The following is a 24,361-nucleotide window of genomic DNA, read 5'->3' as shown; positions in this document are numbered from 1 at the left end:
AGAGTTCCAAACACTGATTATAAGGATGCTCCATGATCTCAGGGAGAACTTTAACAAAGAGGTAGGGAAACATAAAAATGGAGATAGAAAACTTAAAAAAAAAAAAACAGTCAGAAATAAAGAATAATATAATGGAAATGAAGAATATGTTAGAGGAAATCAACAGTAGATTAGATGAAGCAGAGTATCCAATCAGCGATTTAGAAGATAAGGTAGCAGAAAACACCCAATCAGAACAGCAAAAAGAAAAAAGAATCCAAAAAAAATGAGGAGAGTGTAAGGGGCCTCTGGGACAACAAGTGTACCAACATTTGCATTATAGGGGTACCAGAAGGAGAAGAGAGAGAGAAAGAAATTGAAAACCTATTTGAAGAAATAATGATGAGAAACTTCCTTTACCTGGTGAAGGAAATAGAAAAGCAAGCCCAGAAAGTGCAGAGAGTCCCAAAGAAGATGAACCCACACCAAGACACATTATAATTAAAGGCCTACACCAAGACACATCACAATTAAAATGCCAAAGGTTAAAGACAAAGAGAGAATCTTAAAAGCAGCAAGAGAAAAGCAGTTAGTTACCTACAAGGGAGCTCCCATAAAACTATCAGCTGATTTCCAAACAGAAACTTTACAGGCCAGAAGGGATTGGCAAGAAATATTCAAAGTGATGAAAAGCAAGAATGTACAACCAAGATTACTCTACCCAGCAAAGCTATTGTATTATTTAGAATCGAAGGGTATATACAGAGCTTCCCAGACAAGAAAAAGCTAAAAGAGTTCATCACCACCAAACCAGTATTACAAGAAATCTTTGAAAGACTTCTTTAAGATGGAAAAAAAATAAAAAATAAAAAATATGAATAATAAAATGGCAAAAATTATATACCTATCAACAATTACTTTCAATGCAAATGGAGAATTAAATTAGAAATCAGTAACAGAAGGATATCTGGAAAATCCCCAAATATTTGGAAATCAAGTAACACATTCCTAAATAATCCATGAGACAAAAAAAAATCACAAAGAAAATTTTAAAATATTTTGAACTAAATAATAAAAACAAAACATCAAAATTTGTGGGATACTTCTAGAGCAGTATTTGAAGGCAAATGTTAGCTTTAAATCCTTTTATTAGAAGGAATAAAGGTTTAAAATCAATTATCTATGTTTCTACCTTAGAAACTAGGAGAAGAAAAGCAAATTAAACTCAATGTTGAGGTGTGTTCAAAAATTATGGTGAATGTTTAAATAACAAAAATTTACTACAGTAAAAGACACATTGCCATTAATACCCTTCAAAATACTCCCCCTCTCTTTGAACACACTTATCCCATCATTCTTTGCCACTTTCTGAAGCAGTTCTGGAAGTTTTCTTTCGTGTCTTTACTTCATCCTCCATCATGACAACACTCCATGTCACACATCACTTCTGACATGGCAATTTCTGTCAAATAAAAACATTACAGTGTGTCCTCATCCATCTTATTCACAGGATCTAGCACCATGTGACCTCTGGTTCTTCCCCAAAGTCAAAACTATCATGAAAGGAAAACATTTTGAATCGGTTCAGGACATCGAGGCAGCCACGACAGTGCAACTAAAGACACTCACAAAAGAGGATTTCCAGAACTGCTTCAGAAAGTGGCAAGAACGATGGGATAATTGTGTTCAAAACAAGGGGGAATATAGTGATGGGGATTAATGGCAATGTGTCTTTTACTGTAATAATTTTTTCTTATTTAAACATTCACCACACCTTATAGAAGGAAGGAAATAATACAAATAGCAGAAGTCAATGAAATTTTTAAAATCAGTAAAGAAAATCAATAAAGGTAAGAGTTGGTTCTTAGAAAGATGAATAAAACTTATAACCTCATAACTAGACTGATTGAGAAAAAAAATAAGGAATCACAAATTTCCCACAGTAGACTTGGCACAATGCTAGGCAGGACTGTAACTTCTGCAAATAGTCTCGAGCCCCCCACCAAGAACCACCGCTTGTGCCTAGTCACTTCATCCCCTGCCTCAGACCTCTCTACAATCTAGCAACTGAAGGGTTAAAGCCTCACACAATAGGGACCCCTACCCTGCTCAAAGAACCTATGGCCTTGTCCCTTGAGGCTTTGAGGCTCTATTGATTGTTTATTATTTTGACCATTACTACTGGGTCTAGGTGACCAGGCATAAAGACCAATAAAACAGAAGCTGACATTTTTAGAGGATGTCATTTATTATCACATCTTAAGTTTTGAGTCAGAAAAGTAATTTTCCCAGAGTCGTGCAGTGGGTTAGTTGGAAGATTTTGAATCTCTTCTTTGGCTAAATAAACACTATGCTTTTTATTGGGAATAAAAATCTCCAAAATTAACGTCACTCACGACAGCCTATGGTGCTATAATGGTACACTATCCAAAGTCATCTAGAAACAGGCAGTGAAGGAAAACACATTATAAAGTTCACTAAGCAACATTTAAACTGGGAAAACAATGTTCTTAAATAAGTTTAAATATTTTTGTGTTTTTATTTCCAGAACTCAAAACAAGAATTACAACAAAGTGCCTCCTACCTAAAATAGAATTGAATAAGAAACTGGAATTTGATTTTTGTTAAAAAATTCTCTCAAAGGTATATTTTTAGTTTTTGGTGTTTTTTTTTAATTCAATTAAGTTTTTTAAAATATCCGATTAGCAAATGGGTTAAGGGCACAGATTCTGAAGCCAGGGTTCCTTAGTTAGCATCCCCGCTCCACCACTTACTAGCTGTGTGTCCATAGGCAAGCTGCTTAACCTCTATGTGCCTGCCTCCCTTTCTTCATCTGTAAAGCAGGGATTAATAATAGCACCTATTATGATGATTTAAAAAGCAAGTATTTATAAAGTGCTTTGAATAGTGCTTGCCCACATAAATACTATTTAAGTATCAGTTAAATAAATAAGTAATAAATAATACTTTAGATCACGTTTACTAGTATCACCAATCTTTGATAAAGGGAAAATTTTCAAATCTCATGTCCAAACGAAATGCTGAAATAGAAATCTAAGTTTTAAGGCTTGTTATCCAAATTTGGCATAAATCGCCCTCCCTTCCAATCTTCACCGATTTCCCTCCCCATGCTGTTCCTTCACCAAGCCATCTACATGGGAACGTGTGTGTCTTGTACTGTGTTGACTGATTGTTCTTAACTCTTTTCTCATCGGCAGAAGAACAAGAAGAGCAAGATTGAGGCCTCTGCTATGAAACTCTTAGGTAATAAAGTTAACAGCACTGTTCATGACTACCTAGAGCAAAGGCAAGGTGAGAAGACCGTGTGTCATTCGGTGAAGTCGGCACTTCATTCCAATGGTAAGGGTTTTAGCAGAAATTGTACCCATTTCGTGTTGCATAATGAACTGCTACCAAGCCTTCTATTAACTAGTTGGTTAAGGTACTTAACCTCACTTCTTGCCTGGTTTACAAATGATCCCTCATCTGTAAACTAGCGGTTAATAGACTATGTTGAGAGATATAATGAATTAATACATATAAAGTGCCTACATATGCATGCTAAAGCAAGAATATCATACATGTGAGCTATTAGTATTTTGTAAGAATAAGTCGTTTCAGTTTGAGCACAGCTTTTCCTCTAGGGTTTATTGCAAATAACTACATGACTAAGAAAATCGGGGTGGGGGCGTGAGTTTGAAGCAGAGCGACCGTGGGAGGAGCTGATAATAGTGCAAAAGGGCAAAGTCTATTCTAAAGCCACCAGAATAAACTTTAGCCTGGTAATCAGAGCAGAATACCAGTGGCCACCAACTTCCATACAAAGCCGCTAAACATCCGAAGCTCAGAATCCAGCGGCAGGAGTCATTTCGACCCGGGCGAGCCAGAAGGGAGACTCAGCACAGCTTTACTCCACTAAATGCCCCGAGAGTTGGCTCGGCGGTCTCCACAGTCGGAGAGACGCCTTTACCCTTGGGGGGCAGGGGACGGGGTGTCTGTGCTTCACTGAGCGGCTGCAGCAGCCGTCTGGAGGGGCAGTTAGAGATCCCGCCTGTCACACAACAGACCACTAGCTGCCGCCGCCAGCCGCGTTGGCACAAAGAATTTAGCTTTCAACCTGGAGCTCGTGGGCGTGGCTCGCGTGGAGGCCCCACCCAGCCATCCCCATTGGCTGAGGCTGCCAGGGGCGGGGTAAGCGCTCCAGGGGGTGGGGTCAGCGCCCCCGGATCGGTGACCGCGTATCCCAGCCGGAACTCCGATCCATGGAGTGGAGGAGAAGCCCAGGTGGGTGAGGAGCGAGCGCTTGTGCTCCGAAAGCCCTGTCTGGGGACCATGGGAGGAGAGGTGAGGCTGCCGCCCGGAGAGCCCTGCCGAGAAGGTGAGTTCTGCCCCGAGCCGGGGGACCTGGCGTCTGGGTGGCGAAGAGACCCGGTGGATCCCGGGTACTTGTGGAGATGAGAAAGGGATACACCGACTCTTAACACATTCATTCAAGCATTTATTCATTCATTCAAGCAGTCAGCCAGCCAGGCAACAACTATTTATTATTGGTGCCTACAATATGCCAGACTCTGGGAAAGCGTGAGTCAGTCGAACAAGACATAAGTGGCTCTCATTCTGGTCCGGAAGGCATATCCATGTAAATTACAGCGTGCTGAGTCTGGTGATCGGGATATTCGGGATGCTGTGGGAAGACTCCCAAGTCGCGTCTGGGATAGACGCTCCCACTGACTCAGACTTGCTTCCAGAGTCTGCGGTCGACGTCACCCAGTGGGCAGAGGGCGTGCCCGGGGACCCGGCCAGAGTGCGGTGTTGCGCCCTGCGCTGGCTCCGTGAGGGTCAGGCACTGTGGAAGGTCAGGCGCCCTGGACCGCGGGGGAGCGCATTGGACTTGTCTGGGCTGCCCACATCTTTCCTCCTCGAGATGAAAACGTCCCCTGCCCACTAGGCTCGGTCTGACTCGTTGTGCAGTCACTTCTTGGCTGCTTAAAGCAAGAGCCCGACCGAAGAGGAAACGCGAACAGGGCGCAGTCATTTGTGGATTTCTCACTGCTTGCTGGGCTGGGGTTTCAGCTCCCACCCTAGTCCAGGTATTTACTACAACACTGGAAGGCTTTCTAGTCAGTAGGCGCCCGTGAGACCGGATAAAAGTAGAGACCAGGGGACCGAAATAGGGGAGAAGGATGCGACAGAAGGGTGTGTATCAACCGAAATGACGGTTTTTACAATGCCAAAGGGAAAGTTGATTTTTAATTTACCTGATGACGTAAAGATGGAGAGGACAGTGAGTGGCGTGACAAAAACTATACCTTTACAAAGTTGCTGGCAACTTCCCCAGTTTTCTGTCTTGGCCCCTCCGGTTTATTCCTTGATGCGGCAAGTTAAAAAGGAAAAAAAAAGAACCAAAACAAAAAAGAACAGCAGTGAACTAGTCAAAAGTCAAAACTATGGCGAATCAAAACTATGGTGAGAGAAGAGAAAAGAGACACAAAGAAAGAGAAAATGCCTGAACAACTCACAAACTCTTCAAAAGCTGAGATTTTGGAAGTGGTTGCTAAGGCAACTGGATCTAGATTTCCTAGATAGTGAGGTTGTGTGACCTTTGTCTAAATAATTCCTAAACCAGTAAGTCAGACTGTTACTAACCCATCAACCCTTGTTTACCCAACTGTAAGGAGGGTGTGTGAGTTACACCAACTTGTTTGAACTTCCCAATGTTTTTCCTGCTTTGGTAATACATTTAGTCCCAAGAAGAAATATTCAAGCTCAACACTTAATAACTGTGATTGATTGTGGTAATTGTGTGGGAGACTGATGGGAAAGACTTGAGAGAACTCATAATCCACATTATCAGTAGTGGTGGGAAGAGAGTAGGCTTTGGCATTAGACAGTCTTCTCAGCTGTGATTTAGCCTCCTTGAGTTTTTCTTTGTCCATAAATTGAGAATAATTTCTATAGTTTACAGTTGTGAGGAAAAGATGCAGGTGGGATTATATATGAAGCACACGGTTCAGAGCCTGACATGGAGTAAAGTCTCAATTTTTCATTTTCCATTCATTCGAATAGCAAGATATCCATGTGCCAGGCATTGGCCGAGGGACTAGCATGGAGGAATTTGCAAGGATAGTCTGGTCCTAAACTCTAGGACCACGTTCCTGCTCCCATGCAGCTTACTATCTAGATGACAGATAATATGAAAGAAACAAATGAATAGAAAAGGAAAAGAGTGGTTAAGTGCCATGTGTCATGTATTGAGAGGTGTGATGTTCAGACTCCACACTCAGGAAGGCCCCTTAGAGAATGTAACATGTAAGCTGAGACCCAACGGACAAGGAGTCCATCATGAGATCTTAGCATAGAGCATTGCACTTGGACTTCCATGAAGAAAAAGTTAACCCCATACTGTGGTTTTTATTTTTAAAACCATAGATGCTTCAAAAGGCCTTCTCATCCAAAATTATCTCAAAAAATAACTTTAAACATATATGAAAAGTGTTTTTTTTAATTTAGTTTTTTTTAATATTATGTCACCTGTTCTACAGATCTTAATTTGAGTTCAACAGCCAATAACTTTATTAACATGAAAATATAACTCCATGAAAATACAGTGTAAGAAATATACCCATCACCTGTGAAGCACCAACTGCATGAAGATTATGTGCCAGGGGACACAAAGGACAGAAAGACTAGGCTATTAGGAGGACAAACATGTATATTCCAGTACATCTTCTGGAGAATTCTAACCTGGTTTGCAGGAGGGAGAGTTAAGTTTGGAGGTAGAAAAGGATGGTTTTCAAAGTTTTCTTTGAGTGAGCCACTTTCCCAGGGTGCAGCCAGCTAGCAGAGTGAAAAATGACATAGGTGGTATTTAGACCTGATTCAGCCTGTCTTCATGGTTTTGAAAGAAGAAAACGAACTTAATTTAGAGAACTGGCTGTACCTCTCTTGTACTGATTAAGACACGTCCCATATTCATGTATATAATATTCTTAAATTTTCAAAACAGGTTCACATAAAAATGTATCAGTTTACTCTCACACATACTAAATTCTGTGAGTTTTATTAGGTAGCTAGCCATTATTTCCTTTTTACAGATAGAGAATCCAAGACACAGAGAATTGAATAGTTTCATGTGATCCAATCAGGCACAAAATTATTTGGGCCCTTGTTTTTTCTGTAGCTGTCCATCCCCAATCTCTGGCTTCTTGGATACAATGTATACATTTTAGTGATTCTGAGATTTTACTCTTAAGAAACATCCATATCGTAAACATTTCTCAAAATTCCACAAAATAAACACAATTTTTATTATCAGGACAAGCTGCATTTTCTGTGTAAAATATAGCTGCTGTACTAAAAAAGATTTCCTCCAGATTTTTACTAGAAGTTTAAAAGCACAAGTTGTTTTGTCCAGCCTTCCACAGATTTCCTAAGTGCTGAAATTCAGAAGTGTTTAAAGGTAGTGAAAAATCTCCACTAAAGGCTGTTCAGAAAACAATATGCTATTAAACGTTTAGTTTAATATTTCATATGAACTGTACACGATTGTTTTTAAAAACCTTGATATAAATGCATGCTTATTGAGATATTCTTTAGGTTTCTTTCCTACATCTTCATTCTTTAAATATTTTTTAAATTTCAAGGGGATTTTTATCTTAACAATTTAGTAACTTGAGTAATACACGGATAGTAAAGTGTGCAAACAGCAGTTTATGTAGGAAATCTGATGGCTAACAGTTTTAAAGTTCTTGGTTTCTAAACACACTGATAGGAGGAAGATCTCGTTTAGAGATACAGATTTTTAACTTTAAAAATAAAAGTATCTTTTCCATTTTATTTTGGTTAATTGAAATAATGGGCTTCTTCCCCAGCCCTATCAGTGTTGATACGTAAATATACTACGATTTGATTTTCAAATTTGCTCAAAATTATTTCTCGTTCTTATTCTGCTCCAAATTTGCTCTAAGGTATTTTGCATTCCTACTCTGCTCCCCTTATTCCTCTTTATTTGTCCCTTCTCTCACTAAAATCATCAGCTTTGTGAGAACAGAGACCTGCTCAGCTGCCTTGTTGATCACTATCTGGCCAGCTCCGAGAACAGGTCTGGCACCTAGGAAGTACTCAGTAAGAATTTGCTGCGTGTTGAATAAATGAATTCCTAACATAGTACCTTGCATGGTAGGTGAGCAACAACTATTTTGTTGAATGAATTAATGAAATAGCTATATGGATATACAATGCTGTCATAAAACCATAATTAAACTGTAACAGGAAGTTTGTTTGATTGGCAGTTTTAAATAGGGCACTATGATGGAACATGACTGAGACTTCCTTTAGATTGGAAAGGCAAAGAAGGCTTTTCTAAGGAGGTGATGCTTTAAATGAGAGGTCAGTGATGAGAAGGAACTAGCTATGCCAGCCACTATTCACTCTACTACTCAGGCTAAGTAAGGGCAAGAACTTAGTCTACGAAAGAGAAAAAACGGTAGTAGGAAATGAAGTTACAGAGATAGCTGGAAGCAGGATTCTGTAGGCCCTTTTAAACTTTGGTGGGAATTTTAGATGTTTTCTGAATAAGAACGGAAGTCATTGTAGAATTTTGGAAGGAGAAATGACAAGATTAGACTTACTTATCTAACTGCTCATTTTATCTGGTCTTGTGCTTTCTTGTCTCACCCCAGCCAGCTTGGCTGATTGCTTCTATCCCTTAAGCAAATTCCTGCCTCAGAATTTTTGCATTTACAAGTAGCTGAGAGTTTTTTCCATTTTATGTTGTTTTTTAAAAAGCATTACTTTATGCTGCTTTCACTGCTGTCCATGGCACTCAGCATATTATGTAGTTACTAGTTCACTTGTTTATCTTACTTCTCTTCATTAGAATGAATGTGAGAAAGCAGGAATTTTCTTTTGTTCACTGTTGTATCCCCAGCTTTTAGAAAATACCTAACATATAATAGATACTCAATAAATATTTGTTGAATCAATGAGGAAAAGACTAGTGTTGTTTCAGAGAATGAGAAAGAGAGAGATGTAATATAATGTCAGAAGTTTACAAGCTTCAAAGCATGTAAAGCTTTAAAAAAAAAACTCCAGGATTAGGAATTTAGATTTTGTTATAATTGCAATGAAAATTCATGGGAGGGAGGGATTAAGCAGGGGAGTGACATGATTCACCCTGGTTGATATCATAAGGGACAGAAATTCTTTCATTTGCTAATATGAATAAGCAGGTGTATCAGTCAGCTATTGCTACATGGCACTCAGTGGCTACAAACAACAGTTGTATCTTCTTGCTCATGTGTCCCTACTTCAGCTGATGGTTGACTGATCTAGACTAGATTCACCTGGTGTCTGTGTCAGGCTACATGTCCACCTCAGTTTGGCTCCTTTTTGTAGGATGAGGCCAGATCTGCTCCATGTTTTCTATTCTGGGGCCCAGGCTGATGGGCAGCAGCTCTTCAGGGAAGCACTATTCCTGACAAGCACGGAGGTGCAAGAGAGTAAACCTAACACATGAGTGCATTTGGACCCTCCATCATACCACTTTGGCCAATGTCCCGTTGGCTACAACTCACTTCCATCCCAACATCCGGGGAAGAATACTCTGCCCACATTGTAAGGGTAAGGGAGTGAATAATTGCTTAATAATAAACCAAACTAACACACAGACTAGACAGCGAGACAGTGATTTTTTTCAAACTAATAATATCTTGCAGTGATTAAAAATGGAATTTCATACAATCACTGACTTCTTAGAAACCAGATATCCTACTGCATGGAATAAACTGAACAATTTGAATTATTATTCTCTATAATTAAATTGTACTTGAAAAAAACTATTCAAAGCATTTCATCTTTGTATAAACATTAATAACAATTTTCTGGCTGGCTTTGTTTGTACTTTATGTTTTTACTTTTCTGAAATAGAAGGAACAGTAGCCTGAGAATTGGTTTTTTTGGCATTGATTTTGGCAGTTACATGGCTTTGGCAAGTCACTTAATATGTTGGCATCAGTTTCTTTAAAATATCTTCCAACTACAAGTGCCTATGAGTTTAGAGCTGGTCCACCAGCAACTTTTATGAGCCAACCAAGATTGTCAGTAAATTACTCTGGGAACAAAGATAGCTTATAATCAAAGCACCAAATTATAGAAGGAATCTCACAGCCATCAAGTCAAACTTCCTCATTTTTGAGATGAAAAAACTGAAGCCAAGAGTGATTACTCGACTTTGCCCATGATAATGGATAGTTAGTAATAGAGCTTAAGGGAAAAAGCATGTAGTCCTATAGGAAATATAACATTGTTTTTAAATTTTTAAGTTGTATGTATTCAATTAAACATTGACACCTATACATAGAAAATATGTATTAAGGTGAACCATATGAAACTGCTATTTTTGTAGGGTCAAAAATTGTCAAATATATATTACCTATGGTTCAACATAGTTGAGAACATTAGCAGTACTGTTTGTAAAAGCAAAAACACTGTAAAGTACCCAAATGTCTACAACTATAAAATAGAAAATTAATATATAGAACAGTGGGGGAAAAAAAACAAACCCTGTAGCCACATGCATCTACATTGATAAATCTCAAAAACAAGCAAGTCCCAAAGAATACACACTGTATAATTACATTTTCATATGTGCAACACGAGACAAAACTAAATAATTTATTACATGAAGATATAATCATATAGGGGAAATTTTTTTTTTAAAGGAATGGTAAGCAGAAGATCAGGATAGTCGTTACCTCTAAGGGGTAATGTTTTATTTTCTAAATTGGGTGGTTGATTCATTGATGTATTGAATTGTTTGTTTTTATAACTGACACATATTTCCTAAATATTAATTATTCAATATTTAGAAAAATAAATAATAACATTGAAGAAGTAATGTAGCTGCCTGCTGGCAGAAGTATAAATTGGTATAATGAAAAATAACGAATGTAATAGATTTTCTGCATTGAATGACATCTGGGTTAAGTTCCTGGTATAATTACATTGCTCACTCCAATTTTAGAAAGTCAACTGATTTTGAGATCTGATTCCTCTGAAACACTCCACGAAGTCCCTGCCCACACATCCTACGTCACCCATCTCTCCCCTTCTGTCTTTCACTCCACACCCACTAACTCACCATTCACTCCCTCACTCCCTCCTTCAATTGTATCTGCTGTAGGCTCTCTCCTTAGCATGCACCCAAAACATGAAACAATTTAAGTTCTAAGGTCAGTAACTAAACAAGGTTTTTATTATTTTTCCTGCCATAAAACTTGGGGCATTAATGTCCGCCGCTCACAATGAGAACTTACAAAATGCAACAAAGATTATTTGCTCTCCCTGATCCTCTGCCCCCACACCCCCTAAAATGTCGGAAACCTTCTGCTATGTCAACAGCTTACAAAGAATATTGTTTCACTGGAATGAGATCCACCCACACTGTTTTCAAAGATGAAGTTTTGGAATGGTTATGTTAACTACATAGTAAGCGACACTCATACAGCCATGGAATTCACTGGAAAGCCTAGTCAGATGTTTCTTCAGGAATCAACGTAATCAAAATGCTTACTATAAAAATTACGGTCCATTCTTAGGGTTTAGATGAGATGAATAGTACCCAGAACAAGATTGTTAAAGGCTAGCTTATTTGAAAATATACTGCAATTCTTACTAAAACAACCTGACTGAAAATTCCTCAATGTTATAGACTATCCCTGAAATCATATAATTCTCCTTGGAATATTAGAAGTTCTCTCAGAATTTATCCTGTATCTCTGAATCAAAATTGGTTCATTTTCAAGTAATAGAGACAAATGAAATAATAATCATGAAAAACTTAAAGTCAATTATTTTACCTTTTTCTGGACCTGAACTTTATGGTTGTTTCTAAACTTTATATGTGATAAAATTCAAATGACTTCATAATGTTTTGCCAGGGAAGCATAGGTCCAATTAGTAAAGTTTTATTGCTAAGACATCTTTTGGTCAAACCGTCTTTTGTTGTTTTGTTTTGTTTTAGTTTTGTTATGCCTTCTTAAGATTTTTGAGACATAAAACTGATTGTTTTCATTGAATTCTAACATTATACCTGATTGATTTTTCTTTGCCCTTTTTTGTTTAGGGTAATTCATAATGGGAAAATATGCCTTTTAAAATGAAAAAAAACGTTGAGAAGACAGTCAGAAAACCTAGTCACAATGTCACCTGTTGACAGCTTTTCAAATGGAGAACAGATTAACAAAAAGTTTCTTATGTAGGGTAAAATGTTTTCATTTTGTGTTGTAGTGTTTGGCCTCAGAATTCCAAGGTACTTATAATGGGCCTGGTTAAGTGAATTACATGCTTATTTGTATCCTATTCATTCTAAAAGAAGAAAACAAAACACAAAAAAACAGTTTATTGATGGTTAATTCATTTTTCTATTAGATTATTAGATTCGGTTTTATTTAGGAGAAGGTAGATTATAGACCTGAAAAATCATTCTCTTTGAGGAAAGTGGTATAGAAAACTGAACCCACTTTTAAACACATTTTCTGAAGTATACAATTCCTACCCCACCAAATGGGTTAAATTTCCTATAACATGGTGATTTCGAGACCAGTGGGGTTGCTGTGCTCTTTTCCTACATTCAGGTGTCACAGACACTGTTCTCCAGGAGACAGGCTGGTAAGAAGGAGTGAAGTGGATGTGGGGGGCTTGTGATGAATTGCTGAACACAAGCCAGGTCTAAACAGCTACTCGCTGCTCCAGCAGGTTATTATTTTTCTGGAACAAAGAACCAAGTATTGCCAAGATTTTGCAATTTATGAGGAATCCAGACTTTCATGCAAAAATCTCTCATATTTAAATGATGACAACTAAGCAAATTAAAAAAAAAATTTTAAGAATGTGTGAGCCAAACTCAACATGTTCACAGGACCATCTGCTGGGGACTTCTCTTCATGCAGTGAAAACCAGTGTTTCAGTACCATCCACTCACTCAAGTACTTTTACTTGCAGAAAGGGAGTAAACATGAATGCATCTCCCTTTCATTTGTTGACGTTTCCTTCTTTCCTTTTTTCCAGGCTACATGCTGTCTCTGGTCTGTCCGAACTCTTCCCAGGCTTGGTGTGAGATCACAAATGTGTCACAGGTGCTGGCTTCTGTCCTCCACAGGGACCCGAATTCCAGCCTAACCAACCTGAGCCTTTCTGCAAATGTAGAAAACAAATACAGTCTTTATGTGGGCCTGGTACTGGCAGTAAGTTCCAGTATTTTTATTGGCTCCAGTTTCATCCTGAAAAAGAAGGGCCTCTTGCAACTGGCCAACAAGGGCGCTACTAGAGCTGGTAAGAAATGGATGCAACTAACAAATTCAAGTTTCTAACTGCAGAAATAACCCTACTGTCAAATCATAATGCTACAGTAATAACATTTTACAGTCTCTATCTTGCCTCTATCTCCATTCTTAGCAATTCTCTTCTCAGCAGTTCTCAGGACGGAGCCAGCCATGTCTCCTTTAAGGCGAGACTAAAATTCTTGCTTCATGAGGTTTAGAGTGTGGTATATGGATTCTCTCATAGCTTTGTCTGCAATTTTGGGAGTCCAAGTCAGACCACATCAGTGGCTTTTCTTTGCACTCAGAATACAATCTAGACATCATTCCACAGACTCCGAACTCCTGCATGAAATGGCTCCTGCTACCTCTCAGCTTCATCTTCTATGTTCCCAGTCACCTACTTTTTCTCTGGTTCCTGGAATGTACCAAGTTCTTTCTGACCTCAAGGTCTTTTCACTTGGGCTGGAACTCTCTTCTCCCTGCCCTTCACTTGGCTGACTCATCCTTGAGCTCTCAGCTTAAATATCATCACCCCAGAAAGGCCTTCCTTGGCCATCCTCTCCGGGCAGGTTTCCCTCACCACCACGCTGTTCCTCTCTGTCTTTGCACTAATGGTTTCCTTCATTATACCTAGGATAATTTGTCATTGTACATTTACTGCTTATGTACTTCTTATCAATAGGTTTACTTGTTTATCGATAGTAGATTCACAAGAATGGGGACTTTCCCTAGCATAGTACTTGGCACCTAGTAAATAGCTGTTAAATCAATAAATGGATAACAATAGAATTAGGTTGCTATTAATAGTGACATTTCACAGTTGAGTAGCTCTGCTGGACTATCCTTCATTAACCATGAATTTCCTATTCATTCTTATCAAGAATAATATCAGAAAAGAGATCAATGTTTTCCTAAGGTTCAGATGGAAAAATAAATGACTATAAATTGTGCAAACAAATTTATTAAAGAGTTCATTGAGGGGATGTTTACACTATTAGAAACTAAAACATGCTATAATGCTATCTTAATTAAAATAGTTTGGTACTGGCATTTAAAAAGATAACACAAAATAATAAGATAATTAAAAACTTATAAGGGGACCCAAGTACCTACAGCAATTTAATGTATGATTTTTTAAAGTGGCATTTCAGTCTACTGGAGAGAGGATGAATTATTCGATCAAAAGTATTAAGACACTTGGCAAATATTAGAAGAGAAAAATATAAAAGTTCTACTTTATACCATTCATCAAAATAAATTTTACATAGTTTAGCCTTAAACTTGAAATAATTTTTTTAAAAACCAAAAGAAAGTCTTTCTAAGCCTAAAGATAAAGGAAGAATCTGTTCTATATAAAGGAAAAGATTATCCGGATTGACACACAATAACATCCTATATGAAAACACCTTTAACTAAAACTAAAAAGGAAATGACATATGGGGGAAATTTTTCAAAATATATGACAAAGGGTAGTAAAGATCCACAATATATAAAGAGTGACTGCAGTCAATAAGAAAAAGATTAGTATCCTAACAGAAAATAAGCCAAGCACATAAAAACAAGAAACTCACAAAGTAAGAAATGCAAGTGGCCAATAAGCATACATAAGTAAATGTATTCACCCAAAGAGATACCAACTATATAACAATGAGCTCCTAGGTTGTTGCCTACCATTTTAACAAAGTATTTGTTTTTCTTTAAAAGATAATGCTCTGTGTTAGAAAGGGACTTTGGGAAATAAGCGTCCCTCCCAAACACTGCTAGGGGCAGTTTAAATTGTACAAACTTTCCTGAGAGCAATTTGGAAAGCTTAAAAATCTTAATGTCTTAAAACTTAGTAATTCCACTTTGGGGAATTTATCTTAAGAAGTACACAAGGATACCACCTAGATTTACATGCCAGGATACTTATTTAAGGGTTTTATATAATGAGAACAATACTAGAAACATTATATATACATATGGTCTCTTACAGGCTACATAAATAATGATATGCCAGATTTTGGAATATTCACCTATTAAGGAAATGAGAAAGTATTTGTGATATTAAGTATTTTAAAGACAGATTATGAAATCATTTTGTAATATGATTCCAATTTAGTCATTTACAAATTTTGTAAGGAGAAAATCCTAAGTAAATATCGTTAACTACCTTACAAGATGATCTTCATAGCTAATATATCCTGCCTAGTTTCACTATAACAAAATCAGATAGGTCAAACTCACAGGGATAAGTGTATTAAAACTGGTGAGAAAATTCCATTTTCTACAGCAAACATAACAATGCGTTAAGGTCACAGACTACAGGAGTGGGAAGATAACTCTTTGGATACCTTAGGAAAGCTTTTTGTCCTTTTCAGGAGACTTGACACAAATTTGATTTTGTGATGCCAGGGTAGGTAATAGAGTCCAGCTGGCTAATGCTCAGTATTCTCTGATTGGCTGTCCAAAATCTTTAGAGCTCTCATGTTGACCATCTTCTTTCTTTAAGGTCCTCATTAGGTACTGATGTAATTCATGATTTATGGTTTTGTGTCTTTAATTTTAACTGTTGCTGAAACAGAGTATTTAGAACTTCCACTCTATGTCCACACCTCAAAATAGCATAAACATAGTAAACCTGATGATTAAAAAACTTACTTTCTATAGAAAGCAAAGTTTGTGTAATAGAAAGCTTAGAAGATCTTTGAAATGATCAAATAAATAAGCTAAAAGACTACATATACTGACTGGGCCTTAAGTCTGGCCTTTTCCAACCATATTTTAGTACCTTTTCTGGAAGTCAGTTCTCCAAACCTTCTTCCTCCACTTAAGAACTTAATTTTCATGTTTATTATTTTCCTAGGACAAGGTGGACATTCTTACCTCAAGGAATGGCTTTGGTGGGCAGGATTACTCTCAAGTAAGTCCTTAATGTTGAGAACAGTGTGTGCTTCTAAAATGATAAATTGCATGGAATTGTTCAAAATTCATTAATTTATCTTCTTGGTAAGGATGGCATTTCTGTTTGGAAACTTTTGTGTGGCTGTAATATTTTGTCTTACATATAAAATAAGTCATGTGTATTAAAATTAATCTTAACTCTCCCACCCCCATCCTCTTGTTCTCAATACTGCCTTGGAACGCAAGGGGAAAAGTTAACGTTTAAAATATTATATTTTATCACAAACTTCTATTTCTCTTATATTCTATTCCCCATGACAATGGAAGGAAATGCTTTCTTCCAAAATTTTCCCAGCCCCTTATTCAAACCTGTGGCTATGCTAGCTGCCTAGGTTCTAAGGAATGGGTACCTTTTCCTGGCCAGGACCAAAACGTGGATCAAGTAATGCCCCTCTGGCTGCTCAGCACTGAACAGATAGGAGATGAAGGTTCTCTGTGCTCTCCTTCCTCCTAGACTTGCCCAGAGGATTAAGTGAGATTCTAGAATGTGAATGCACTTTCTAACTGCGAAGGTGGTATCCAAATAAAAGACAGTGTGATCTCCCTCAGGCATTTTTGCAGATTTCTATCTCCCTCCTGACACCTCTGAACTTTCTTAAACCCCAAACCTAAAACTTCCAAAGAAAGGACCTCATAAATTATAGTTTCACACCACTTGCTAGTCATCTCCCTCTGCAGCCAGAAGCCTTAAAACTTCCATTAATTTTTTCCATACAAAGTGACACATTTTAATATTTGTGAGATCCTATTATAAGAAAGAATTGGAATACTTTTCTTTAATAAATGGCGAGTTTTAAAATAATGAATAAAAATAATCTAAATTTGTATACTTAGTTTTTAAGATGTTTTCACATCTGTTTTCTTCATTTGAGTAACAGCTGACAAGGGCTATACTGGAAAGATTCTAATAGATATTTACAAGATTCTCTCTCTCTCTCTCTCTCTCTCTCTCATCTCCTCACTCTTTACCCACACAACAGAATGAAAATATAAGGAGAATATCATATGGCTACACTTAGAATGGTATTCTCATCATGTACAAAGTTTATACCAGTATTGAAGGCAAATATAAGTCTTCAACATTAGAGATTTTATCCAGTGACAAACATTCAGTACTTTAATGATGAAATCAATATTTTCCTGGAAAGCTGTCTGTAAAGATAAAAATATAAAGTATTTAAGAAAGCTTACTATTCTAAGAAAACTGCCATTGCTTTTCTTAAGAGAACAGTCTCCTAACTGTTCTGTTCTGTAAGTTTCTATTTGTTGTGTGATGTTTTCCTGAAGCTGAGTGAGTGCCCCTGCAGATTTGGCTTGGGGCGTGAGGTGGGGTCATAGCAGTCAGAGGGAAAAAGAAAAATTGTGCTGGTGTCTTTTGCCCATTCTAGAAGATTTCTCTACAATAAGTTTGCTTAGCACAGTTTCCCAGTGTGAAATACTACGTTCTGTGGGTAAGTGTTCAGTGGTGACCTCTGAGAATAACTTGGCTCCCACACAAGAGCCCAGCTCTTAGAGGAGATCTCCCCCACTCTAAAAGTTATTTGCATCACAGTATCTCATGGAAGTTGAGAGTTCCTCAGGTAAGAAAGACATTACTGGAGCACATTGTTAGGACTTTAAAACAGCTGCTTGGATCTCCTTGAGCTATGAAGATAGTGTTACATGCTTGGAGATCATCTGCAATTCAGAGATGCCTGACGACTTGGGCCTCTGGTAGGCATTTCTGGCTGTCTCCTGCCTAGGCAGATCTCTCTACAGAACATTCTCAATTTACAAGTTGTTATATTGTTAATTTGCATAACAGTAGGTATTCTTGAGCAAACACAATAATTCTCTACTTACTCCAAAGCTACCTCTACTAGATTTCATCTGAGTGACCAAATATGTTTCTGGTACTCAAGTGACTAAAATCTTTATTGAAAGTCCTTTAAAATGTGTATTCATCTGTCACCACTTTTTGCATTAGTTGAGTTTGTATCCATGTAATTACAGTTTGTCTGCATTCCTTAATATCAACACTCCCCCACCCTCCATAAAAAAAGTTAAATTATTCTTTTCCCTCTAGATCTGTCAGTGTCTTTGGGTTAAAAGTCTACTGCTTGGCATGTGTCATTTGTTTTTCTCTTCTGACTAATATTAATGCTGCTGCTTGCTTTCCAGTGGGAGCAGGAGAGGCTGCGAATTTTGCAGCTTATGCTTTTGCACCTGCCACCTTGGTCACCCCGCTGGGCGCTCTGAGTGTTCTCATAAGGTATGTGAGCAATAAGGAGTGTGGCTTTTGTAGGGATTTTAAAACATGATAAACTTAACCCACAAGAAGTATGTTACTAAGCATATTTGATACTCAAGACAAAATTTTAAAAATCACAAAAATAATTTGAGAAGACTGCATAATAAATCATAGTAGAAATAGGAAATCAATAGATTGTCTTATTGAGAAAACTCGAAGAGCATACGCCTGGATGCCTGCTAACGTGAAGTAATCGTTATGTCATATTTGTGATGATGCAACGAAGTCTAGCAGATATTTTTTCTCTCTTACCAGAGCAAATTGCCAGAGACCTTTTAATCCTTTCTGTTATCATCATGGTTTAATGACCGTTGCTATCAGAGGACTTTAAAAAGCATAGTGTTTGGGTTACATTCCAACTCTCACTCAAAGTCTTGCACTGTCTGCTAGATACTTCTGTTTGGAGATTTCTTCATTTCTTTTAGTACTGGAAATATTTTCTTTTAGTACTGGAATAATTTTCCCATTCACAGAATGTGGATATAAATTTCCCGAGTTGGAGTCTCTTTATGTTCCCAAATGAATGTGTTCAATGTATCCACGAACTCGCTTATTTTGTAGCTGAGCAACTGTTTTGTTTGTTGCCTTTTTCTTTTCCTTTTATCTCAGTTCATTATCACCCTCTAATAGAAAGCTGATGACGAGGCCTACCCACCTCTGTTCACCTTCTTTGTAGGATTGTTGTGAGAATTCAATGAGTCAATACACATAAAGCTCTACAACACTACGCAATGAATGAGTTTTCACTGAGGTTGCAGTCCTCGTGAGTGGCCACGTGAGGGCGACTCTTGGAAAGCACCTGGTAATTGACAACAGTCTTGGGCGCAAATGGGCACTGGTAATGCCAGGGCATCAGAAGAAGGAGTCTGGTGTGCAGGAGCCATAGCAGACGTACTGGTAGAGCAGCAGGACGGCATAGTCTGGTGTCCACGGTGGTGCCAATTTGTTATTTCCTGGGGCCATGGCAACCAAAGTAGTGGGAGCATTAATAGGTGAACATATCAGGGCAGTAGTATCTGGTAAGAAAACATTTCAGTATTTTGACAGCTCATGTGAGTGTACTTGCATGTACTAGTCAAACATCAGCCCTGAGCAGAGTAATTCTTCTCTAGGCATGTATCTTTCTTTGAAGTTTTCATGAGCACACATATTCTAAATATATCTTGCCAGTAAGATGTAAAAGATGGGGAAATTGAAAATGAATTGAGTGGGACCTCTTAGAAGGTCACGGGACGATTACAGGGATATCAAATGTCTATTATAACTCTTTAGATATAAAAGCAATGAAGCAGAGTTGACTGACCATCTTTCCTGAATTTTAAAATTAATCAGTTTATTCAGTGTCACATAGCATATTCAGATAAGCTGATTGGGATACAGAGAAGCATGTACCACAGTATGACTTTTGAGCTGCTATGGAATCAAAAGGTAATTGAACAAGAGTGATTTTTTTTTTCTTCTCCCAACAGTGCAATATTGTCTTCCTATTTTTTAAATGAGCACTTGAACATTCATGGGAAAATAGGCTGTATCTTAAGTATATTGGGGTCAACTGTGATGGTTATCCACGCCCCACAAGAAGAGGAAGTCACTTCTTTGCACGAAATGGAAATGAAATTGAGAGACCCAGGTCTGTGATTCAACTGAAAGACACACTTACTCAAATTCTGCTCCACTTTCTCTCCTCATCAAATGAATTTTTAGTAATATCGTAATAGGCTTCCTACAAGCTGAGTTGTGGGTTATGAGATGTACTAAGGTTACAAGTCTTCTGAAAAGGCAACACAACTTATTTTTCCATCCATGCTTCCCCTCTACACAATGAAAAGGAGAGACGGGGATGGGAGAAGGCCACTCGCTCCCTCTGAAAATAAAAAATCAATCAGACAATATCTGCCATACCTCATAGTGTTATCTGCAAGATTCAAAAGATATGTTTTGTGAAACTCCATTGTAAAATATTGAGAGCCATGCAGTAAAATGTTGTTGCGGTTTTTAAATTTAATCTCACTTTTCTTTCTAAAACACTTAAGCACTGAAATTCATGACTAACAAGATTTCACAAAGGCATGATCATATGAGCATTTTCTGAAATCTAATTCTTTTCTCTTCCTCCCAGGATTCATTTCCTTTGCTGTGATCGTAACTGTGATCGCCTTGGTGCTGATTTTGATCGTGGCTCCCAAAAAAGGACAGACCAACATATTGGTCTACATTTCAATCTGTTCATTGATTGGAGCATTTTCAGTGTCTTCTGTCAAGGGCCTGGGAATTGCCATTAAGGAACTGTTGGAATGGAAGCCAGTTTACAAGCATCCCCTGGTCTTTGTTTTGCTGGCTATACTTGCGCTTTCCGTGACAACACAGATTAACTATCTCAACAAGGCACTGGACACCTTTAATACATCTCTTGTGACTCCCATTTATTACGTGTTCTTCACATCCATGGTAGTGACTTGCTCCGCCATCTTATTCCAAGAATGGTATGGCATGAAAGCTGGAGATATCATCGGAACCCTGAGTGGGTTCTTCACCATTATCAATGGCATCTTCCTTCTACATGCTTTTAAAAACACTGACATTACCTGGAGTGACCTGACATCCACTACTCAGAAAGAAGTCCTCTCTCTGAATGGCAATGAAGACAAATATGTCTTACTAGAGAACATAGAATGTTCAACCCCAGGATATGAGGATGATATTACCTTGTTTAGCAGGACTGATAGTCAAAGTCTCTACAGACCCTGAACTTTACCCAATAAGAGACACTTGGACAGAAGAAGGAATACCTGATTCTTAGAAGAACTATTAGGAAAGTTAACCTTTTTAAAGTTCTCACTAATAATGTAGATGTGAGGTCAAATAAAAATGCCTTCATTTTTGACCATCAAATTTGAAAATCAAAGTGTTGATCTCTCTCCAGAAGACTTCTGCTGTTTCTCATTTCTACAAACTTGAAATATTCCCTGAGCATAAAAGAAGTCAGAGTTAGATAGTCTCCGAATAATCTCTTTCTTCTGGTCACAATATATTTGGCTCTGCCAGGTGGCTCTTCATGACCTTGGCTGCTATTCTTAGTCTCACAATAATTCATAGACAAACTCAACTGTGTACTGATAAGCAGAGTACCAGTCATTTTCAGATGAGTCATAGTTTCAAATTATTAAAACTGAGAAGTGAGATTACTGATGCTTTTCCTCCTCTTCCACAGCTTCCTCTATCTAAACTAAATAGATAAAGGGTAGAGTGTTAAATAAAAAAATAGGCCTGCTTTGGAAATCTCCTTGGTGGATTAGAATGCAAAGACATATGTGCCCATGAAGGGCTTATGGATTGTAATTTCTTGACATATCGTTGAAGTTCATCACCATTTTAAAGAGGGAGAATGGAGGAGGGAAATATTTTATACCTTAGGTAAATGACACAGAATTTTCGTTCGTTTGTTTTCACTAAAACAAATGATTGTGTTCACAAATTCTTTTAACGCAGACCTGAACAACATAAGACAAAATTGAATTGCTGGAGGAGTCCTAGTAATTCAGTTTTGAATTCCTCATAGTCATTTTGTTCCTTTCTTTTACTATCATCCCAAAGATCATTTCTCTTGTTGGTGTACAGATTTTTATAAAGTAATTGCTATGTTATTTTAGGATTGTAGTGTACGCTTCAATTTTTCTCAAATGTTTAATCCCCAAAGGGTGGTTTTCCACAAACTGTTTGGAAGCAACTAGAAAAATCTTTGTGAAAAACCTGAGTGAGTTATAATTGTTCTCTTGAAATTTGGCACGTTCATGCTTATTAAGGAAATTATAATTAGTTACGAACCTTTTTTAAACTATACATATTCTACAACAATAAGTGGTAGATTGTCTTTTTCTGTTGAATTTCATCCTGACTATGTTTTCCATACATTTTATTGAAAAGTACTTTGGGAGAATAGGAAGGGGAGTTAACTTCCTAGAAAACAAAATATTAAAACCTCAGGGACTACTACAGGAAAATCAACTTTTACCTATAAAAATATACATAAAGTTTTCCTGTGTCACTCCAAGTGTATGGCAGGAATAACATTCTTGGTGGCCTATAATGTTTATGGACGGATTTCTCATCACTAATTGATTTAACGGAAAAGAAGAAAAGAGCTATCTTATTTCTAGACTAAACTTATTTCTCTCAAAACAAAACAAAAATCCTAACCAAAAAATTGTGACATTCAAAAAGAAAAATTTTTCTGGTTGATTGGATTTTTCTGTTCTAACATCAAATGTTATTAGTTTTGTCTGCTTAGTTGTTTATAATCGAGCTCAAGTCTATCCTGGGTAATAACAATACTTTCTGTTATTCAGAATTCTGTTAAACTGACTTTAGCATTTCCCAGGTTCTGTTGAACTGTGACTGAGGTTCACAGCGATGACCTGAGATGACGGCCAAGTCCTAAAGTGCTGTTGTAGACTCTTCAGGGTAGTTTAATGTTGAGTGCAATTCAGTGCATTCTAAATATTTAAAAATTGATAATCCATGGAAGATACATGGGTTGATACATCAGGTCAAATATGTGTTTACTGTGTGGATTGATGTTTCATTTTAATTGTGTATCAGGTATATAAGCTATGAAGAAAAATCTGTAGGGAAAGGTAGTGTTTGAAAAAAATTCTTTTAAGGGTTTTCTTTTCTGTTGAAAACTGTATCGGTTTCTCCAATACCTTCCTGGTGAGGAAATTAATGGTGTCCAACCTGAGGCTGTGAATTTTAGTGTCAGATATTTCTTAAGTGTCACCCGTTAACAAACCTATGTCCTTGGTGCATTGTGCCTGGGTTGAAGGTTCTTGGAACACTAGAAACCATGTGTACCCTGGATTGGAAAATGAACTGGTGTTGACACATATGCCCACGAGAAAGACTGAGAAAAATTTAATGAGCTGAAATATGTTGAGAAACAATGAAATATTTGAAAAACTCTAAAAATCCCAGGGTGGGCATATGCATTGAAAAATCAAAATGTTATTGCAAATCTCAAACTCAGAATAATTTTTCCCACATAGGAAGATATTGTCTGAGGAGGAATAAAATGCTGGATCCTTATATTCAGATTAATGTTAGTGTTAACTGTAGTTTCACATATGTATGTATTTTAATATATATTTTCTTTATCTCACATACATGATATTTTAAGATTTATTATGCTAATCTCTGCACATGTGTCATTAAGGATTACAAAGTTGTCCTCACACAGCCAAGTTGAAAGATTTTCCTAATTCTGTAAACATAATAGTTTCATTTTATTTTTTGACTTATAATTTTATTTTTAGGTCAATGGTAATTCAGCTTGCAGAATGTTCATAAAATCTTTTAGATTTAACAGCATGAAATTAACTCCCTTGTTTTAAGAGTACTAAAATCAAACACATGGAAAGCACTCTACATCATGCCTGATATATGAGGCATTTAATAAAATTTAGTTTTTGAATCAACATTTTAATTCTTATAGTCCTATTACTAGATAAGTAAGGACCATTAGTTGCCAGTTTTCATACATTCTTCCACTTTTCTCAATTTGTATCACATTAGCTCATTTAAAATAACCCAAGTGAAAGTTCCATCATTACATTATCTCAACACAAATCAGTACAAAATGATTCCAACAAATATTTTTTTCTTAATAAAACTGAACTAACTGCAATCTTCACAATCCAACAAAACTTTGGGAAAATCTCTGAACATATGTGGGATGTTCTCAAATATTTTGAATAAACACAGGTCATGAAAGTTTCATTTTTCAAATGCTTATACTGTTCATTTTTAAAAGTTTACAAATTTTAAATTAATT

At 37.2% G+C, this 24,361-nt stretch overlaps 2 protein-coding genes across 2 annotated transcripts in view; one reads left to right on the top strand and one right to left on the bottom strand.

Moving 5' to 3' along the window:
• The window catches only part of CNGA1 (cyclic nucleotide gated channel subunit alpha 1), a 71,405-nt gene that overhangs the window by 43,351 nt on the left and 3,693 nt on the right, over nt 1-24,361 (bottom strand). The window lies entirely within an intron of this gene.
• NIPAL1 (NIPA like domain containing 1) lies at nt 4,200-24,339 on the top strand. The gene is made up of 6 exons (XM_033106533.1): nt 4,200-4,357; nt 13,048-13,311; nt 16,147-16,203; nt 18,405-18,495; nt 20,004-20,164; nt 20,654-24,339. Exons 1-6 carry the CDS (start codon nt 4,312-4,314, stop codon nt 21,280-21,282), a joined length of 1,248 nt encoding a protein of 415 aa, XP_032962424.1. The 5' UTR covers nt 4,200-4,311; the 3' UTR covers nt 21,283-24,339.

The sequence above is a fragment of the Rhinolophus ferrumequinum genome, chromosome 5 (genome assembly GCF_004115265.2).
Source record: "Rhinolophus ferrumequinum isolate MPI-CBG mRhiFer1 chromosome 5, mRhiFer1_v1.p, whole genome shotgun sequence".
Classification (NCBI taxonomy): Eukaryota; Metazoa; Chordata; class Mammalia; order Chiroptera; family Rhinolophidae; genus Rhinolophus; species Rhinolophus ferrumequinum.
The sequence above is the reverse complement of the archived record's forward strand: the minus strand, read 5'-3'. Positions and strand labels throughout refer to the sequence as shown.